General features: G+C 37.2%; 1 protein-coding gene across 1 annotated transcript in view; it reads right to left on the bottom strand.

Moving 5' to 3' along the window:
* Positions 1-7,718: 7,718 nt before the first annotated feature.
* The window catches only part of TRPS1 (transcriptional repressor GATA binding 1), a 253,018-nt gene continuing 240,716 nt past the window's right edge, over positions 7,719-20,020 (bottom strand). The window contains exons 5-6 of the mRNA XM_039227228.1: positions 12,325-12,447; positions 7,719-9,563 (exon numbers count right to left, since the gene is read on the bottom strand). Of these exons, the coding sequence (XP_039083159.1) occupies positions 8,502-9,563; positions 12,325-12,447 (1,185 nt within the window). The 3' untranslated portion in view covers positions 7,719-8,501. The remainder of the gene's footprint in view (positions 9,564-12,324; positions 12,448-20,020) is intronic.

Here is a 20,020-nt window from a genome sequence, read left to right as displayed (position 1 = left end):
AAAAGGTCTGTGATGTATTTATGGGTTTGGTTTCATAACTGTTCCTGGGAAATTGCTTACAATTTAGTGCTTTTGCAGTTTTAATTCAGAAATTCACCTATTTATAGGAATAATTTAACTTCTATTATAATTTTTCACTAATAGCACTTGCTATACCCCAGTCTCTACTACTTACCTGAAGAAAAGAGTTAGTATTTTGTTAATGTTTTGTTGTTGTTATTGGACAGAAAGTTGGGAGAAGTGGTTGTTACCTCCTATATAAATATTTTAACACTCATGGAAGGTGACTTTCAGATTACTGACATTCTAAACATACTACTATTTTCCCCCTACATATTGTTTTTTTAATATAATGTATTGTCAGATTGGTTTTCACACAATACTCAGTGTTCATCCCAACAAGTGCCCTCCTCAATGGCCATCACCCACCTAAACATATTAGAGAACAGTATTATAAAACCAGGAATGAGGGGGTAACTGGGTGACTCAGTAAGTTAAGCATCTGACTCTTGATTTCGGCTCAGGTCACGATCTCACAGCTGGTGAATCTGAGCCCCTCATCAGGCTCTGTTCTGACAGCAGGGAGCCTGCTTGGGATTCTGTCTCCCCCTCTCTTTGCCCCTCCTCCACTTGCTCTTTATCTCTAGCTCAAAATAAATAAAAATGCACTTCAAAAAAATCATTAAAACTAGCAATAAGATTTCATCATAAAAATTGCTTTTTTTAAAGAAAGTCCTGAAATTATTCATTAACATTATCACTATAACATGAAAAATCCCCTCCCTTCTTCTCATCACCTGTTACGCTTTACTTCTGCTGTTAATTTCACTCAAACATGTGACAATGGAGAGGGATACAAAGGCATCTTGGACATTACTGGACATTAACTTTAGCAACTTTTAATAGTTTGGGGAATTTCTTTGTTTGTACCGGTGCGGTAAAAAAAGAAAAATTGTACTTGGGGTTATAAAGATGGAGAACAAAAGTACAAACTAATTAGCAGAATGCTCAAAAAAAAAAAAGAAAAGAAAAGAAAAAAAGGCGGCTTGTTTGTCTTCTGTGCAAATGTTTTTCGTCTTAAGCAAGTTTGGCTCTGAAAGAACGAGGCAGGTGCTGCTGCCACGGTGCTTTCGGGTTTCCTGGCAGAGCTGGAGGTGCACTGGGACCGGAGACAAAACCCAGAGGAACCACAGCTAACCTCAGCACTTTGCCCAATTTCCTCCCTGCCAGTTACCAGAGTTCACTATTGTTCAAGCTCCAGGGGTCACACGTTGCCTGTCTCGGGGAGGAATTTATTCTGAACAAGTGTTTTGCTTGGCTTGCAATATTAAAAAAAACAAACAAAAAAAAAGTCAGTCACTGACATTAAAAATTAGGAGATTTTGCATCAAATTACTTTTGTCCAGGTTTTCTTAAAAACTGAAAATCTCCAACAGCAGTCAGCTTGGCACTGTTCTTAAGTGACGAGGAAAGGCTACCTTTTATCCAGCCCTCCAGTTCCCAAGGTCTCCACCCAGCTGGCTCGCCCGCACAAGCTACTTACTTGCCTGTTTCTTTTGTGAAGCTGAGTTTCTGACCCCTGCTCTACCCTCACAGAGATGGGAGACCAGAAGGTGAGACTTGCTCTTCTTTCCCCTCAAACAATGGTAAATAGCTGATGCTTAAGGAGTTCTTTCTGAATGGGATTCTGACAGTTCCGGGGGAGAACAAAGTTGTCAACTTTATCTGAAAAGTAGTCCGTGATAGAAAAACCAAGTTCTATATAAAGAAAAGAAATCACATTAAGTGTTATTACTCCACTCTTATCTACAGAATGTTGCTTCCAGCTGTGAAACAAGCTTATTACCATTATGAAAGCCCCCCCCCCCCCCAGTCTCTACTCTGCTGTTTTCAAAACAAGAGAGAAGAGAAAGAGCTGGGAAAAAAAATAAATAAAAGGATTTGTTAATTTAGGCTCACAAAAATTAGAAGTGAATATTGTGTCAGGAGGGTAGATACTAATTAATTCAAAATTTTCAAAACAAATCTTCTGAAGCCTTAATTATTTAAATACTTAAGTCCTGTCCTTTTTTTTGTGTTTTTCTCTCTGGTTAAAAATACTTGGGTGGGGGCACCTGGGTGGCTCAGTCTGTTGAGCATCGGACTCTTGATTTTGGCTCAAGTCATCATCTCACAGTTCTGGAGATTGAGCCCTGCATGATCAAGCACTGCAGTTAACAGTGTGGAGCCCTCTCTCAAACTCTCTCTCCCTCCCTGGCCCCCTATCTGCCCATCCGCTGCTCACTGGTTCTCACTAACTCTCTAAATAAATAAATAAACTTAAAAAAAGAAAAACAAACACTGGGGTGAAATTACCTATGTCCTTTTCCTACCTGGATTTCTAACTGCTTTTGCCTCTTCCCTCTTTCAAAATCATCCTTCAGGAAACCTCCTCTGATTAATTTCATTTTAAGCAAACTATGTGTGTAATATATTAATATAAACTTATCGAGATTATCAGGACTTCATATGTGGGTACACTGAAATGAATAAAATTAAACTTCAAAAGCAGGAGTTTTTACATATTGTAATATAATCATTACCCAATACTCAACATTCAATACTTAATAATTAATGTTTTTGAAATAAACACAATTTTTATTGTTCATCCTCAAGAAACTAGTATATATTTTTTTCTTTTCTACAAGCTCTATTAATAAAAGATTAAAGAAAAAAAAGCAAAGCAAAACAAGTTGAGAGAATCCAGGACTTTCAATCTTAGTCTTATTTTTGAGAATGGTGATTTGATTTCACCATCTCATCTCATCAGAGACTGTCTATATGTCACAATGGTTGTGTTTCCTATTGCAATGTGGATGAAAGTGAATCCATATAAACCATACCAACGCCATTATATATAACTGGTGGTAAAACTTTATTATTCAAGTTTAGATGTAACAGACATCTTTGCTGCCTGAAGATTGTTTGCATAAGAAATACACCAAGAACATGTTTGTGAGTAGAAATGAACATGCACTATGAAAACAAAATTAAATAAAACAAAAGAAAATTCCATGTGTTGTAAGAACAGACTATTATAGCCAACATTCTAATATTCAAATCAGGACTACAAATTGAATTTTTTCTTAGCAACATGAAGTCATTCCATATGAAAGACATTTTTTGCTGGTGAATATTGCTGTAAGTTAATTTTACATTGGCATTTTGAGATGTTTCCCAACCCCCTCCCCCCCCCCCCCCCCAATTATCCATGTTGTCAAATAGTCCACCCTAAGGAATTTGGCATTTCTTATTGTGATATTTGCCTTGTTGGTAGCCATTAAGAAACTATGGTTTTATCAGCCTTGTAATAGTTTTGCCTCTTCATAGTCAACACTATAGGCTGCCTGGTATGATATTTACAGCTCATCTTTAAGAAACATGACCCCAACCTTTTCTGGCCCTTGGGAACTGAGAGTTTAAATAAGCCCCTTGGCCATATAATAATACTTGGCACTCTCATGGTGCCTTTCAACCAAGGATCTCAAAGTGCTTTACAAAACAAGTACTACATTACCAATATTATTATTATTAATATTATTATTATTAATATATTTTTCCCATTTTACAGGTGAGGAACCTGAGGAACAAAAAGAAAAAGTGATTTGCTGCAGGTCATATAATGAAAAACAACCAGGGGTAGAATCAGGATCCAGTTTGGGGACTTAGGGTCTTGAAGGACCATCTTCTCTGATGAAAGCTAACATTATTTCCATGTAAAGTTACTCTAGCTTTTCTCTGGTGTAGGACTGAGTGAAGCTTACAGCTCTACCTTTCCTTTCAAGAGAACGACACATTATCCAGTTTCCATGTGTGGATCAATGTTGAATTTCACATTTTTTCATCCCTGACTTCACACACTTCTGCCCTAGCATCTTTCAGAGGTCTTAATTACTACAAATAATTGTGGATGATTTCTCAACAATTGCACTGCTATCAGGAATGTGTGAATCAGCTGTCTATGGAACAGTAATGGAAAACCAAAAGGAAGTGCTCTCCAAAGAAGCTATCCCTCTGCCCTTGGCCAAGTTTGTTTTTTTTTAGAAAATAATTCAGCCCCTCAAAGTCCCAATGCAAGTCTTTCTACCTCTTTTCATTTACAGCTGCCTACTGATAGAATTCTGCCTGATAGTACGTACCTTTGGTTAGCATATTTCATTTCATATTCTGGTTGAATTTCAATTCCACCATTTTCTCCGGTGATCTAGGGACAGTCGGGAAGCTCTCACCTACTTGCTTACCAAAGATGCCTTGTAGTTTTTGCCATGATCCTCAACCCAAAGACTGTGAGCTCATGTAAACTTTAGGGAAAAGGCCGGCATACAGCACAAAAACTGACCACCAGCTTCTTTACTCCGTGTTTCCACCACTGGATGACAGATATCCCCACTCTAGAATTGCGTTAATGGTCACTAACTAAACAGGCAGGCAGTTCAGAAGTCTCAAGACAGGTCACCTTGTGATGTTTTGCAGCCACACAGCAGAAGGCTAATAATTATTTTAATAGCAGTATTGACACTCTTCAATTTATTGAGAAAAATGTATATCCTCAGGCATTTAAAAATATATATACATTTAATATTTTTGGAGCTGTATTTGCATTGGATCATAACAGATTATGTGCACATGTGCAATCATAAACATAATGTGCTACCACAGGCTTCAACAAAGAGCTGTTAATGATAATCACCTTTTTCTTCTCATTAATATTACCTTAGAAAAAGAATCCCCATGCTTGTTTTTCTAAAATCTACCTTTACTAAAAGAGAACAGTTTAGAATAAAACATCACTATCTTAAAAGTTGATTTTTTAAAAGAACATCTCAATATGTCATGTAGAAAGAATGGGCACACTCTTTTCCTTTTGAACTACAGAGTTAACATGTTAAGGTTTAGAGCTCCATCCTTTTCTTATACACTTAGAGTCCTGTAGTGTCTCTCTATCCACATCCTTCCAAGGTGGGCTGGCTCGGTGGGCTGGCTCATGATTTGTCTATCCCAAACAACAGTATGAATATACGGGTGAGAGAAGAAGAAAGAAAGAGTAAGAAAAGGGAGAATGAATGCATGAGCTGGTCCTGACCTTAAATTTGACCTGAAGCTTGATTCAAAATAGAGACAAGTAATTTCAAAAGACTTACAGTTTTTCAATGGTATACAATTTTAGCTGGCATATAGTTTTCATCATAAGGGAAGCCTTTTCCAAGAGGGGAAAATCCTAAATCATCTTGAAAGTCCTTAAAAAAAAAGGATAAGTACCTAAATAGCTCATTTAAAATCACATTTTAAGGCAAAATCATTTGGAAACCTTAAAACAAAATAAAAATAACAACAAACCATTTTTGTAATATAGTTTGTGAAATGGAACAAAGGCTTTCAGAAGTCAACAAATAAAGGGTATTTTAGTGTCACAATAAATTTTCATCTTTTTTTAAAAAAAGCCCAACCTCTTCTCCATCAAAATATGTATAATAATGAAAACAAAAATGAAAATAAAATAATCAATAATAAAAGAATATGGAAAGAGATCTATCATGTCAATGCTATCCAAGAATATTCTACTGAAAGTAGACTGACCATAAATATTCCAAGAATAGTGATATGTATTTTCCAATGCTAATCGTTACTACTATGTCTGTCTTGAGAAAACAAAAATCAGTTGAAAAAAAAAAAAAAAAAAACCAGAAGGAATACATGCCAAAAATGAACAACCTGTTTGTGTCTGACACACTGGAGAAATTGTTTATCTAGTAGCTTTGCCCAAAAAGCCATACCTGTAATATTGCCCATGTTAACCAAACTTCTGGCGTTTTACTGATTTGAGCAGTCCACATGTAATGTTGCTTAAGGATTGCCACAGTGCACTTCGTTACTAAGTCCTTTTACTAAGAAAACAAAGTATTGTTTTGTTGTTTGGGAAATCTCCTCTCTTTCTGAGATCTTTCATGGCCACCTCTCAAGTCTGCCTGTACATTTTGAGATGCGTTCATCGAAATTCCTAAGAAAGATAAATTCTCATCACATAATTTGAATGTTAGAGCTCCTCCCTCCACCTCCTCGGTTCAGTTTATGTGGATATCAGAGCTGGACAGGTGAGACCAGAATAGGGCCCTTTAAAAATGAAACTGAAGCTGAAGGCTTAGTCCTGATTTCTTTTTTCTCTGTCTCTTTCTCTCCTTTTTTTTTTTTTTTACATGAAAACAAACAGAAAAAAATGCAAGAATGGAAATGACAACACACCAAAAAGACATTTTAACTTCATTCACTACGACAGCCACAAACTGGTTGAACTCGACCTGTCATCCAACTTTAAGAAACAAAGACCTGGCGCTGGGAAAAAGAAACAAAACCCAAACAAAACAAAAACAATAACATAGCGACTGGGAATTGTGTAAAAATGAGTGCAAATGCGGCTACAGAACGCAATAAAAACATCAGTCCTGCGGTTTCCAGCAGCACTTATCAAAATAATTTCTGAAATGTTTCATCTGAAACATAGACAAAGCAATAAAAAGAGGATATATGTTTATCATGTTAAGCATAACAATGTGAGTTAAGAGCTTAAAAATTAAAAAAAAAAAAAAGAAAAGTACTTGGAATGAATAGTGCTACCCTTTTTTTCCTAAGTAGGCATAAAAATATTTTCATTTCCTTCTTGTTTTCCATACCATTATATCAAGAACTTTCATTTGTTTCATGTTACCGTTTACAACTTTAATGCGCGCACACACACACACACACACACACACACACACAAAAGATATCTACCGCAATAGAAATAGTTGCTTCATTTCCTTGTTTGCTACATTTGCAAATGTAAACAGCTAGGCAGAGCCAGAACTGACTCTAATGCATGATGGAATATCTTTGTTGCATACGTACACTGTAGAAAATAATTATTCAATATGTCAGGCACCATTATTTGAAATGTAATACATTAATATTTACTAGAAAAATAAGTTTTTTTTTCCTATTTGTTCTCCCAACTTCTTTAATGAAATAAGTTAATCTGACAGTGCATCCAGTAGCTTGTAATATCTTCTACATCTCCGTGGCAAAAAATAAACTACTGGTTGGGACAATATAATGCAAATTATTAAAGTCAGTCCTTGTACATACATCCTTGTAGCAAGCATTGAGGCTCGACTAACAGCACCTTTAACCAATTATTTAATGTTTAGTTATTTAGCCCTATTTCCCTGAGCAGTTATGCTGAGGAGTTTTCCCTTCATGGATAGTTTTACAAAGCCTGAAGTATTAAAAGTACTATGAAGATATACTTCTAAGAATCCTATTTAATGCTACTTAACTAAACCTGTATAAATCTAATGAAGGGAGTAACTGGTACATATACCAACTGTCAGTCTGTGGTAACGTAACCTTAGACGCTGCCCGGCCACAAAGTTTGAAAATTATATTTAACCGAAAGAAAATAAATAAAATACAGCAGGTTACCTTATGCAGAAATACCATGTATTCTAAACAAATTAAGCCCATGGTCGGAACTTTTATATCCATCTAATCTTTTGAACTGAGGGGGATCCCTTTAGTTATGATGTGCCAAGTGAGATTGGTGACCAAGAGGAGGCTTAGAAAAACAAATCCAAACTGCTTCACCACATACAAGATAGAAATATCTGACTAAAGAAAAAAAATTACTACGTAAGCACTGAGGACACTGTTTTTTAAAAGGCATATATATTTGGAGAAAATAAACCTAAATTGCAAACAAAAGGACTATTTTTGAAAGGAGTATTTGAACATCTAAAGGACAAAAATATCAGAAGAGGGTGTGCATGTGTATGTACAGGCAGGGCTGGCCAAAATCACGGTGCCACCGTCTGTCACTTTCCTCGCTGCTCTCTCACCAAGCCTAACCACAGCTCACATTTCTAGGTCTAAGTCCAAAACATGGTCAATGAGAGGAGACTGATGTAAGAGACGCCATTTTCCTTTCACTGCCCTGGAGATTAGATTTCTCCTCATCTGCCTAGGAATTCATGATGCTTCTAAATTTAGGCAACAACTTATGGGCTTATGAACAAATGGACCAATGGCCAGCCCAATACTGCATTAGTTCATAATATGTAAACCCTTTCCAAATGTGAGATAGCTTTGATCTCTTTCTTTACAAACATAATAAGAGTCTGGTGATACTTCTTATGGACCGTTTCCACAGTACCCATTTGCCAAGATGGTTTTGACTTGCTAGCTTCCAAAACATGACTATTTACCATCTTCCTTTTTTTTTTTTTTTTTTTTTGTTTCTCACTGACCATTTGTCTCACTTTTTAACCTTGGTAACCTACTCATCAAAAGAAAGAATAAAAGAAGGGAATTTCATGTTGGATAAGGCAGGCTCTATGAAGTATTTTTTTAATAGGTCTTCATAAGACATTACAAGCTATTGAATTCCCATCAAGAAAACCTATTTCTATTTAATTGTGCTAAGTGCTAAGGTTTTACTCTTTAGGTTTTCCATTTTTTTCCGCTTGTGCATTGTTCCTATGCAGGCCCCTCTGGATATGCGTTGTGAAGTCATATTTGTCCGTGCAAAGATGCTGGCATATGCTGCACTGGAAAGGTCCACTGTCACCATGGCAACTCATATGCAAAGCATACATCACTTCATCCAGAAAGACAATGCCACAGTGCGCACATTTTGTTGAAAGTTCATCTTGAGTACTTCTATCAACTTTCTCTGTTTTTACTACATTCAAGGGACCTTCACTTTTTACATTTGATGGTGCCTTTGTTTTCTCCTTGGAGGCACCATTTGCAGTTGGCCCAGGTCTGGAATGCTTGATCGCCAAATCGAGAGGAATGTCATTGTCTGATCCAACAGCTGAGAAATGAGGAGGCAGATTGAAGGTGGGATAAGGCACATAGTTTTGGCAAGGATTTGGTAGGCCAGGCACATGACTCAAGTAGTGCGGATTCCCAGGAACAGAGAGCTTATATTTACTCCAGAACCGCAGCCAGTCAGCTTCACTCTGGAAGTCATTATGTACAAAGGGAAGTCCGAAAAGGGGGTACTGGTACTTTTCAATAGGGCTGCCTGGTGGTGAATAATTCGGGTGTTTTGCAGGTCTCATGTACTTTTCTATGGGACTGCCTCTCTCAGAACTTCCTTTCCCTTCTGATACGGATGAACTATTTCCTGGGTCTCCAGTACTTTCCTGAGGACTTTTTATCTGAATGTGCAAAGGTTGCATCCTTTTGTGAATATCCAGAGTTTGGCTGACCAGTACTGGCTGCTGAGCAGAATGGCTTTTAGTCAATGAACCCTGGGCTTCGTATTTACTCAGGCTAGGAAGCGGAATTTCTCTCTGGTGACCTTCAGTTAAATGATCTTCTGACCTCCTCTCTAAGGGGCTTCCGTTGACCTGCTCCTCACTGCCACCCCTCTGCTGTTTGTTGAGCTGCTCAGCCTGAAGTGCCTCTGGGTTAAGGCGCTTTCTTGTCCTTCTCCTAATAATCTGCTCACCGTTGTTTTGTTTAATGATGTTTAAAGGCCTGGGAGTCTGCAGAGAAAACACACACACAATACATAAAAGGAAAAGGTTAAAAAAATACATTAAAATGCATTAACCATTCCTCACAAATATGAACCGCACTTAAGTTCAAAGCAAGAGTAGACTTTATGTTATAGATTTACTAAATCTTCTCCTTTTGCCCTAAGCGGGATCAGAGGGAGTAACCAAAGCACACTATTTTAGCCTAATTAAATCATGTCCAACTTCGCAGGGAGGACTGAAAACTTTAATCTACTTAAAAACAGCTTTTCCAAACTCCATAGATTTTGGAATTGCATCACTGAGTGATAAAACTGTGTAGAAAGTTACTTGAAGAAATGTGATTTTTATGAAATATTCCTCAACTTCTGAGTCATGCACTAAGATGTCAATACAGGAACATGGGAGATAGCCTTTATTGACAACTGTGGAAAAATTATACATTGCTACAGGCTGACATGGGTTCCCTCATTCGTATGTTAAAGCTCTACCCCACCATGTGCCTGTAGCTGGAGAGATGGTCTTTAGGAGGCAAATAAGGAAAGATGAGGACACAGAGAGAAGACGGCCTTCTGTAATCCAGGAAGAGAGCACTCCAAACAGGACCCAATCACACTGGTCCTCGGACCTCAGACCTCCAGCCTCCAGAACTGTGGGAAAATATATTCTGTTGTTCAAGTCATTCCACCTATGGTATTTTGTCATGGTAGCTTGAACTGACTAATATATGCATTCTTCTAAATAATTGCAAATGTGAATACAAAGCTATTAAATATCACAGCACAAATAATCAAAGACAAATGAGGAAAGACATCAGGTAATCAAAGCCATATCCGTGGGAGACTTTTTTTTTTTAACCTCTCACTTTTATTTCTCCTTGTTTAATAGTATTTTGTATATATAATCACTATGGAAGATTTTACTTGTTAATAGGTGGAGTGTTTGTTTTCTGGTAAAACTCTAAATTCTTTTGTAGCTTTGGTTCAAATACCTGATATGTCATTTTACTCTGTGCCTAAGCATAGATGAAAATTTAGGGAAATCTTTAAGTGGGCTTTATATATATATAAAACTATATATATATACATATATAAAATTTTTGAATTATTCCTAGAAAGAATGCACTTGAATGCAAGAGAGTATCTTTTACATCTTAAACAAAATCGAAATCTAAATCCTTTTTAGAATTTTTCTATTGTCACAGAGGCATTTTGAAGGCATGATAACACACTTGTTGCTGACAATTCAATTATTGGTTTCAGGATGAAAATTCTACATCCTTTAGATATACCATATTCATTTGTTCAGAATGTTTATGTTTCTAAAGAGCTCATACCTCTATTACCAAAATATGCAGCATTTAATCTATATCTTGTAAGGAAACCTGAAATTTACACGAATACCCTTTTAAAACCTTTGTAACTTCTATGACAGTCTTTGACATGAGATGTGACCATAACTTTTATGTACTTAAAATTATGATTTACAAAAACCTCAAAACTGAACACGTGTCCTTATAGAGATGAATATTAAAATAATTATAAAAAAGGGTTTACTTTATATCATAGTTGTTAAATTATCATAACCTGAAGAGCAGTAGTGTAATTAATTCTTGGCCTATGACTGGCCACAATTCAATTAAAATCATTAATGTCAGTACTCAAAAATGAAAGCTTATTGCTGTCTTTAAATGGTGAAGGCGAAGAAAAAGTAAGGCGATGTGGTGGTGGTGGAGAGAATCTTTGAGCTAGCTATACGTAATAACTAAGGTTTTACAGTTTACCACCAATTAGTATTGTTGGCAGCATGCGTTTTTTAAAGAGTGCTTCCAATGGTCCATTTATGAGGACGTTTTGTCTAAAACTGTATTCCCTGTAGCTGTAATTTATTCATTGGCTGTGCTAAGAGCTATGGTAAAATGCCAAACAAAATGAAAAAGGCAGAGGGAAATAGATTTCTGTTTACTAAGTGGGGTATTCCTATTTTTAAAGGCAGTTCTTGTCAGCATATAAACTTTCTCAACTAAAAAAAAATCCTTCGGGAAGTCACACGCATAGATAGATGGGGGAATTTGTACGTTTAAAGTTTATTACAGGATTCTAACTAAAATTTGAGAAGAAAGGACCGGAAGTACCTCGGGCGAGACACAGAAAGAAGCCAGCCAGAGATTTTAAAACACAAAGCATCTTCGCACCTTACTCTATCTGGGATGTGTGCCGTTGGACCCCTCAGACACCTCATTGGAAGAGGTCCATGGGAAGAAGGGAAGAGGTTTTACTTCACATTTGCAGCACCACTCTTCGGAATGTGCCTGACTTCCAGCCCCCAAAGCAGCCAATATGACACTTGCAAATTCTAAAGTTAAACTGAATATAAGCACTCTTTCTCTGGCCTATATTTTATATGAGTCCCCCCTTTTTAAAAAAAAAAAAAACTTACGTATTTTTGAACTTTTAAGGTTTCTCTTTTCTGCCTAACCTAATTTCACCAAAGTCTGATAACCACTAGTTCCACTATCTGTTACACAAAGTTCCCCAAAATCAATCATTTTCCTCTTCTATATCAAAAGAAGCTTAATGCATCGCTAATGATCTCAAATGTATCTGCCCATAACATCTAAGGCCATTTCACCATAAATCACATGTGTTCTCAAAGTGACTGTACTAAACTCTGCGGGAGCAGGTGTTGTGAGCCAGGGAATGGTACACATCACACCATAGACCAGGCTGCTTTATAAAGCTTTTCCTCAAATAGTCTAACAAGTTCTTACCGAGTGAAGCTTCTGGTAGAGGCCACACGCGTTGCATACATATCCACCATTTGCATTCTTTCGCCAGAGAGAGGTCTTCGTGGTCAAGCAATTGGCACAAAAAACACCCGAGCCTCTACGCCTCTGAAACGGGGGAAAAAAAACACAAGGTCAGAGGTGAGTCACATGATCAGTGGAGTTAGACCAAATCAACCCAGGAGTTTTGTCTTTAGACTAGCAACAATGACAGTATAAAACCACACTGCCCATAATGAGGTCAGGTTCAATTGTGTTTAATAGGCACCACTGATTTTCATTATAATTAACCCTACAGTGATGGATGAGGTGTGTGCAACACCAAAGGCTTTTCACAGAAACAGCTTTAACTTTTTGAACTTTGCGTTTTGTGCCTTTAATGATGGCTCCTAAATGCTGAACCCTAAAATATACCTTTTAAAAGTGTCAAAACAAAAGTCAAAAGACAGAACATGGCAATATGTTTAATATACTTTAGAAAGGGGGAGCACATGCTACCTGAGCTTTAACATACAGTCCGGCTTCCAAGAAATGTGGACCATTTAAAATGAAACCTGATTTGTGTTTTTTTGTATGTCATTCATGGAACGCGGGTATGAAGAGAATATACCACACTCAATTCCAGTTTTTGGTTTGCAATTGTAAACTTTGAAAGAGAACACCGTCCATCTCCCAAAGCTGAGGGGGCCAGTGTAAACGTATGCCAATGACAAGTGTGTTACTGAGAACCCTTATGAGGTGCCTGGTTCACCCAGACAACACAGTCCCATCAATGGCTATTTATTTTATTTGCCTCCGACTTGGAAATCACAAGCGTTTCCGAATACAAATTGATTTTAGTGGGCTGAATTCTGTAATCACCAGATTCAAAAATAATCTAAGAATATTTAAAAGTAGATAATTAGTATTGCTTGTTCCATTCTTGCCATCAAGTAATGATTCCATTAAACTCATTGAAACAAAAGTCAGGCTGTGTTTGTAGGTGCAAATGCGAACAGGCAGGAAATGAAATGCTCTTGTTATGAAAAAAGACAGCCTGAACTGTAACTTTGCTCTCCTTTCTCTAGGAAGCAAAGCCTTTTAATGATAAAATATTCATGTTAGATAAGGAGTGGAAAAAGTCTTGCTGGAACCCTATTTTATTATAAATTTAAAATTACAAATACCATAAGTCAAAATTTCAGGGATTCATAAAATTTAGGCAATTTATTTAACTTGAGTCCATACTGTAGATGAGCGGTATCCCTGCCAAGAAAATACAATGGTTATAATTGTACTCTGATACATTTCAAATGGAAAGCTTTCTGCAGACATAATTTTGGCTTCAAGACTGGAACACTTTCTTGGCATTGAAAGGGCATTTGATTCATCGGGTGTTTCACAATGTATCACTAAAAAGACCTGGTGAGCAGCCAGTTCCCTATAGGGTAATTTTTCCATCCAGATGCAAGTGCTATCAGAGGCCCTCGTCAGCTAAACTAATTATGATCTTGCAATTGCTGATGCCTGCTCACTCTAACATTCGACATCCTCCATTAATCATCAATACAAGGAAAATGAATGAAACGTAAAGAAATGAGGGCTGGTAAGCTGCACAGCCATAAAAATCTGAAATGAGAGCAATAATTTAACAAGATTGGGGGAATGTTTTTAGTGCGCACAAAGTCAGGCTAACAATTGCCCTTTTCAACCAAGAACACGATTTCATTAGTGTAGCAGGTTGTGCTACTTTAGGTGATGTAATAAAAGCTAGATTTTTCACAAAGATAATCTCTGGCTCCCCCTTTTCTCCCTCTTCGCCCAAGTCAGGACCAGGGTAATACATCACGGTTAGAGCGACAGCAAATGTTGGGTGTCAGTCCACAAGTCCCAGACGGGACCTACTGCAAAAGCAGAGACGGCTCCCTCCTGAAAACCAATGAACTATTAGATGCTATGTTTATCAAACATTCTGGGGCCCCTTTTATCTGAAGTAGGTTGGGGAGCCTAGTTAGGGTATAATTGTGAAACTTCCCTGGGGCCATGCCATCTTTTTCCTAGATCTAAATAACACGTTTGGCAAATAAACACCAACTTGATCCACATAAAGGCAATGTAAATGTCCATTTGGAAACTAACCCACATATATGGCTGAGGCTCAAATGTGAATGTGTAACCATTCACTCCAGCCTGCTTTTCTTTCCTTATGTCCTGGGTGCCTGACACAGCATGCCAAAGTGGGTGTAATCCTGGTTTCAGAGAGCGTTTCAATCCTTGCACAATTTTGTGCTTAATTCTCTTGCAAAGAAAATGCGCTTCATTAGTTAGAGGGAAAGTCCTAAAATTACAGCACTGGTTTCCGCAGGCATATCTTGCTTTAGGCAGCACTTATGCTCGACCAAAGAGGTATATTTTAGGAAAACTATACCTTATTTTAAAGACATCCGGGGTATTCTGGATTCATTTACCCAGAATCAGTACAGCATGGAGGTTAATCAAATTTTGGAGTCAGACTACTTGCATCCAAAATATGGTTCTGCCTTTTGCCAGGTGCAACTTTAGGCAAGTCACTTAGCCTCTCAAAGCTTCAGTTTCCCCATCTTTAAAGTGTGAGCTTCTCTAGGATGTGGGCAAATGGATGCAATTACAATGGTGCCAGGGATGTAGCAAATACTCAATAAGTTAGCTCTTTGCCAAACAGATTCAATTTTTTTTTTTGCAAGAGAAAAATACTTTTTTACTTTTGTTTGCATCTCCTTAATCTACTTATTGACCATTTAAGAGATGCTTAAGATCTCTGGTTGAATATTATCAAATGTATTTCATTTGTGTCAGTCTTATCAAATATGAGAATGGAAAGTTGAGTCAGAGTGAAATATCTAGGTGTTCACACCTAGAATTCAACAGGAGCATACTTGCGTGGGGGTGGAAAGTAGGAGTGAGGTGAGAAATATTTCACATATTAAGTTACCTCCCATCTACATAAATTTATCACTTTGGTAAGCACTATGCAACTTTATTTTTGGTGCACTTGGAGTTTCTGGAAGCAACAGAGATTGTGGGATAAGTGGACAGTATCCTTAGCTGTGTAACCACAGCTGTCACTGTTTCACCTCTCTCTGAACTAGAACTTAGCTGAGAGCCCTGAGGTGGCCACTCTGTGTGTAATGTAACCTGGGTGGGCACAATAGAGCATCTTTTTCAGGTTATCAAATCCTTAGCCCAACCAAGTGTAGCGAAGCAGTCTGCTGCCAAAGGAAGGCAGAATAGAAGTCGCTCTTGCCCCACTTCTTAGGAACAAGCTTGGCCTTGTTAAAGGGAAAGAAAAGCACTGAGGACTTTATTTCATTCAAAGTTTATCATGCATGACAGAGTTTTAAAATATTTTTCCATTTTCCTTTATACTATGTTTGTTAAGGACAGAAGTCACGGCTCTTAACAGTCATCAAATATTCTAAGTAATAAGCACCTAGGACAGTGCTCTGTCTGGAGAGGCTCAAAATTAATAAGTTGAAAATAATCTACTGGAACTAAAAGAAGAGGAGAGAGCAGAGGGGAGGGGAGGAGAGGACAGGAAGAAAAAGAAAGAGAAAGGGAGAGAAATGAATCTTACCTCCTATTATATTTTTTATCATTATTGGTCACTCCTACTTTGAAAAAAATGTTTAAAAAGTATTTCTTTTATACGTCTCCCATTTGAATTGACAAATTAACCTTCAGTTGGGCAGAGATGACTAATGTTATAGAAAAGAAAATCAAGAGAATTAATTTTCCAATCCTAAATTTCACACTTATTTTTGAGGAACAGTCAAAACCAGGTACTTGCGAGGTCCTAAGGATACAAAATCAGGTAGAACAAGGCTCCAATTCTCCTTTATATACATCATGATGGTCATATGTAGCTGATGGCTCTGTATGTGCATGTGTGTGTGTAAATAGTAAGATTACTTCTCCTTTTCTACAAGCTGTTTTTAGAAATCAATAATAAAACTTATACTTCCATGACATTATTCAACAGAGAGGAGAATCAAGCCACACAAGGTCACTTCTGGATAAGACATGAGAAGAATCCATAGCTAGGGTATGATAGCAGTGGTGTAGCCGAGGGATGTATTTAGCAAGATTCTTCCCCTGCTCTCAGGGCAAGGGGAAGCTGCACTTTTGTGTATACTGAAAGTCACAGGAGCCACACATTCTCTGCCCTTGGCCTTCTCTAAGTGCCTCTTCTACTTCTTTGTGGGCTTAACTGAAGGATAGAGTGAAGGAAAGTGGGCCCCAAACCCAAATCAATAAGAGTGTCACTTCAAATGAGAATTTCTAAAGAGAAAATTCTGGAATCAACAATCTGAGGAACTGACTTTTTTCTAAACTTCAAGTTTTATAGTTTGCCTGTAACTTTTTGATCACATTAGTGTGCCCTATATATAATTTTTGTTGGTGAATAGTTTCCTGTGTGAAAAAGGAAAGATAGTGACAGAAACAGTTAATTCTAAGGACTTTTGAGGCCAGCTCAATGACTGGCCTAGCAAATGCTTTTCAGTGATAATTACTGAGAATTCTTTGGGATCACTTGTTTCAATGTATTATGACCACAGTACTGACTTTCACAATAGCAATTTAGATGATGACTTTGGACAATCATTCATGTTAGGATTTGAAATGAAAATGACACACCCGTCTTTTAATATAAGTACACTTTAAATCCAACATAATTATTTTTCTTGCTTTGAAGTGCACCAAGAAGTATAAAGGAGAAAATAACTAATCAAACAAACAAACAAGTTTAATTTAGGTTCATAGTTAATCATTGTGTGGTATCACCATCATTAAATTTTTCTGAAAGCTTCTGATTCAAGTTTTGCTTCTGAGGGTCTTAATTCTTTAGTCAGTGATATATCAGTGGGTTGAAAGTTGGCACAAGGGTTGGTTACTAAGCCCCGATGTGACTTAAGAAAAAAATGAAAAGTTTTAAATTGGTTTAGCTGTTTTAATTGCTTATATTATTATTTGAAAATCAGCCCAAAACAAACATCTTAAGGTTTTCAAATTTCATTAACAAAGAATTGATTTCATCTGATTAATAAGAAATATATTTGATTGAATTGTTCATTCAAGTGGCTTAATATACAGAGACCTGGATATCTGTCTTCAAGATATTAAAGTCTCCATCAATGAAAAAATTTGTTGCAGAAATGGTCCTTTATATTAGTGCTCTATGGATAAGAACTATACTGAAACCATGTAATTACATAACAAGCTTTGATAGGCAGAGTATTTACTCACATGTTTTATGGTTTTATGTCTTAGCCATTTTAAATCGAATCAATCTGAAATTTGATATACATGCTCTTAGTGCAGGTATACCTCAAACAGTTTTTAACTCTTTAAATGATTTCTGTGTTTATTCTATCAAGAATCTTTTGTGAACTTCATTTTAGGGACATGTACAGATGGCTATAATAGAAACTTTTGGTACAATTCTGTAGTAATAACATTTCAATGATAAATTAAATCAGCTTGGCTCTGGGAGAATTACTGAAGGTCTACCATGTGCCTGGCACTATGCTACAAATGGGGGTTATGGTGATGTATGTGACAAATATGGCCTGTAAACTCTCTGGGTTTCCAGTAGAATGTGCTAAAAACATTACTAATTTATACAAATTATATGGAAACTTTTCTGAAGAAACCAAAGTACATTATCAGTAAACTGTTATGTATGTATATATGTATGTATGTATGTATGTATGTATGTATCAATCTATCTAAAGATTTTATTTTTACATAATCTCTACACCCAACATGGGGACTTGAACTTACAACCCCATGATCAATAATCACATGCTCCATCACCTGAATCACCTGAGCCAGCCAGGCACCCCAATAAATCTCTTTTATAGGCTGAAAGTTATCTACTAATCAGAGAGCTTACTCTTTGTACTCCTTTACAAAAATGGGTAATAGTCTAGTCATTTTAGAAACAAGTTGATACATGTTTATTATCCCATAAGTAACAATATCCTATAATAATAGGATAATAATCAGTAACACTGCCCTATTAACTACCAAAAAGTTGATGTTAAATAACATATTTATTATTATCATGTATCTAGTTGACATTCAATAATTATGAATAAATGATGATTATTATTTTAGTCATTATCACTGTTACTACCAATCAGTGACACAGAGAGCCATCTCCTCCTCCTTTTAATCTTCCCCAAGAGAGGATTAATCACTTATTGATTACGTATCAGTAGACCCTATGGAATGCACAGAATGCACCTAAAACCACTTAAAAACAGGTGGTGGGTTGCAACAAACACCTTTAAATTAATAGCCAGAATTTTACCCAAGCACAGGCTACCCAGTATTTTAGCAAGAGCAGGGAAAAAAATGATGCCAACACAAAGCAATAGTTACCAATATCTTGGCTGACTTTTGTTCCAAAAAGAATTGTGAAGAATTGTACAGCTGAAATGGGTTGCACAGCAAGTCTCTGCCTGATTTAAAACAGCCCTCTTTGCCCTCAGATTTCTTGCCAGAAAACTGAAGAGACTCTACAAGGTTCAGCCAAGCACCCATCTTACAATCATCCTATCTCAGAATTTGGAAACGAAACCTGTTTACCCTGCTTATTAAATTCACTTCCTCAACACATCAGCAATGATAATGGAGACCAGGGTAAACTAAGTTGACATCCCTGGCTAGGAGCGATAGAACCACCTCTGTTCCAGGACATGAGGCAATCCATACTCGAGTAATCCTGCACTGTACCCAGGTATGAATGTGCCTAAGACTTATCGCACTGACACATCACCACAAGGGAGCTGCCCTACGTATCAAGAAATGCTAGTGTGCCAAATACATGAGTTCCATTTCTTCAGAGGTATAATTGGTGTAGATGGATAGTAGAAAAGTCAAGATTTGGCCATATATGTCCCACATTCCAAATTATTCATACGATTCTTCAAATCTGCAGAATACAAAAGTTTGAAGGAGTCCATCTCCATTCTTTGACTTACCCCATATTTGGTAAAGGAGCAGCCAAATATCCAGTGTCTTACCCAAATTACATAACGAACCAGGACCAGAGGGGCACCTGGGTGGTTCAGTCGGTTAAAAACCTGACTCTTGATTTCAGCTCAGGTCATGATATCAGGGTTCGTGAGACTGAGCCTCACGTCGGGCTCTGTGCTGACAGTGTGGAGCCTGCTTGGGATTCTCTCTCTCTCTCTCTCTCTCTCTGCCTCTGCCCCTCCCTGGCTTGTTCTCTGTCTCTCTCTCTCTCAAAAAGAAACTTATTTAAAAAATTTAGAAGCAGGACTAGAAAAACAGATCTTTGGAGTTCTACCCACACTGTTTCTGTAATAATGTTCTGCCTTTAGAGCAATATGTATTTAGACAGTTCAAACTATGCTTGAAAATTTATGTCTGCACTGTCTTTTTTCATTCCACGTGAAAGTCATTATTGTCAAAAGAACTACTCAAGTCTTTCACTGCTTCTATTTCTGCCACTACGGATCCATTTTCACATTCAGCTAGTACAGTCATTGGAAGAGTTTCTCTACAGGGACTTTCTTCCATGCCAGCGCCAACAGTTGACATTGAAAAGGTAGAAAAAAAGGCCTTTGCAGGCACAGTTAAACAATTTTAGCACCTCTTAAGCAAACTTCAGCATGAGAACATAGTTGATTCTATT

This window comes from Hyaena hyaena, unplaced genomic scaffold (assembly GCF_003009895.1).
Source record: "Hyaena hyaena isolate Hyena2069 unplaced genomic scaffold, ASM300989v1 scaffold_26, whole genome shotgun sequence".
Classification (NCBI taxonomy): Eukaryota; Metazoa; Chordata; class Mammalia; order Carnivora; family Hyaenidae; genus Hyaena; species Hyaena hyaena.
Note: the sequence above shows the minus strand (reverse complement) of the source record. Positions and strands in the feature narration are given on the sequence as shown.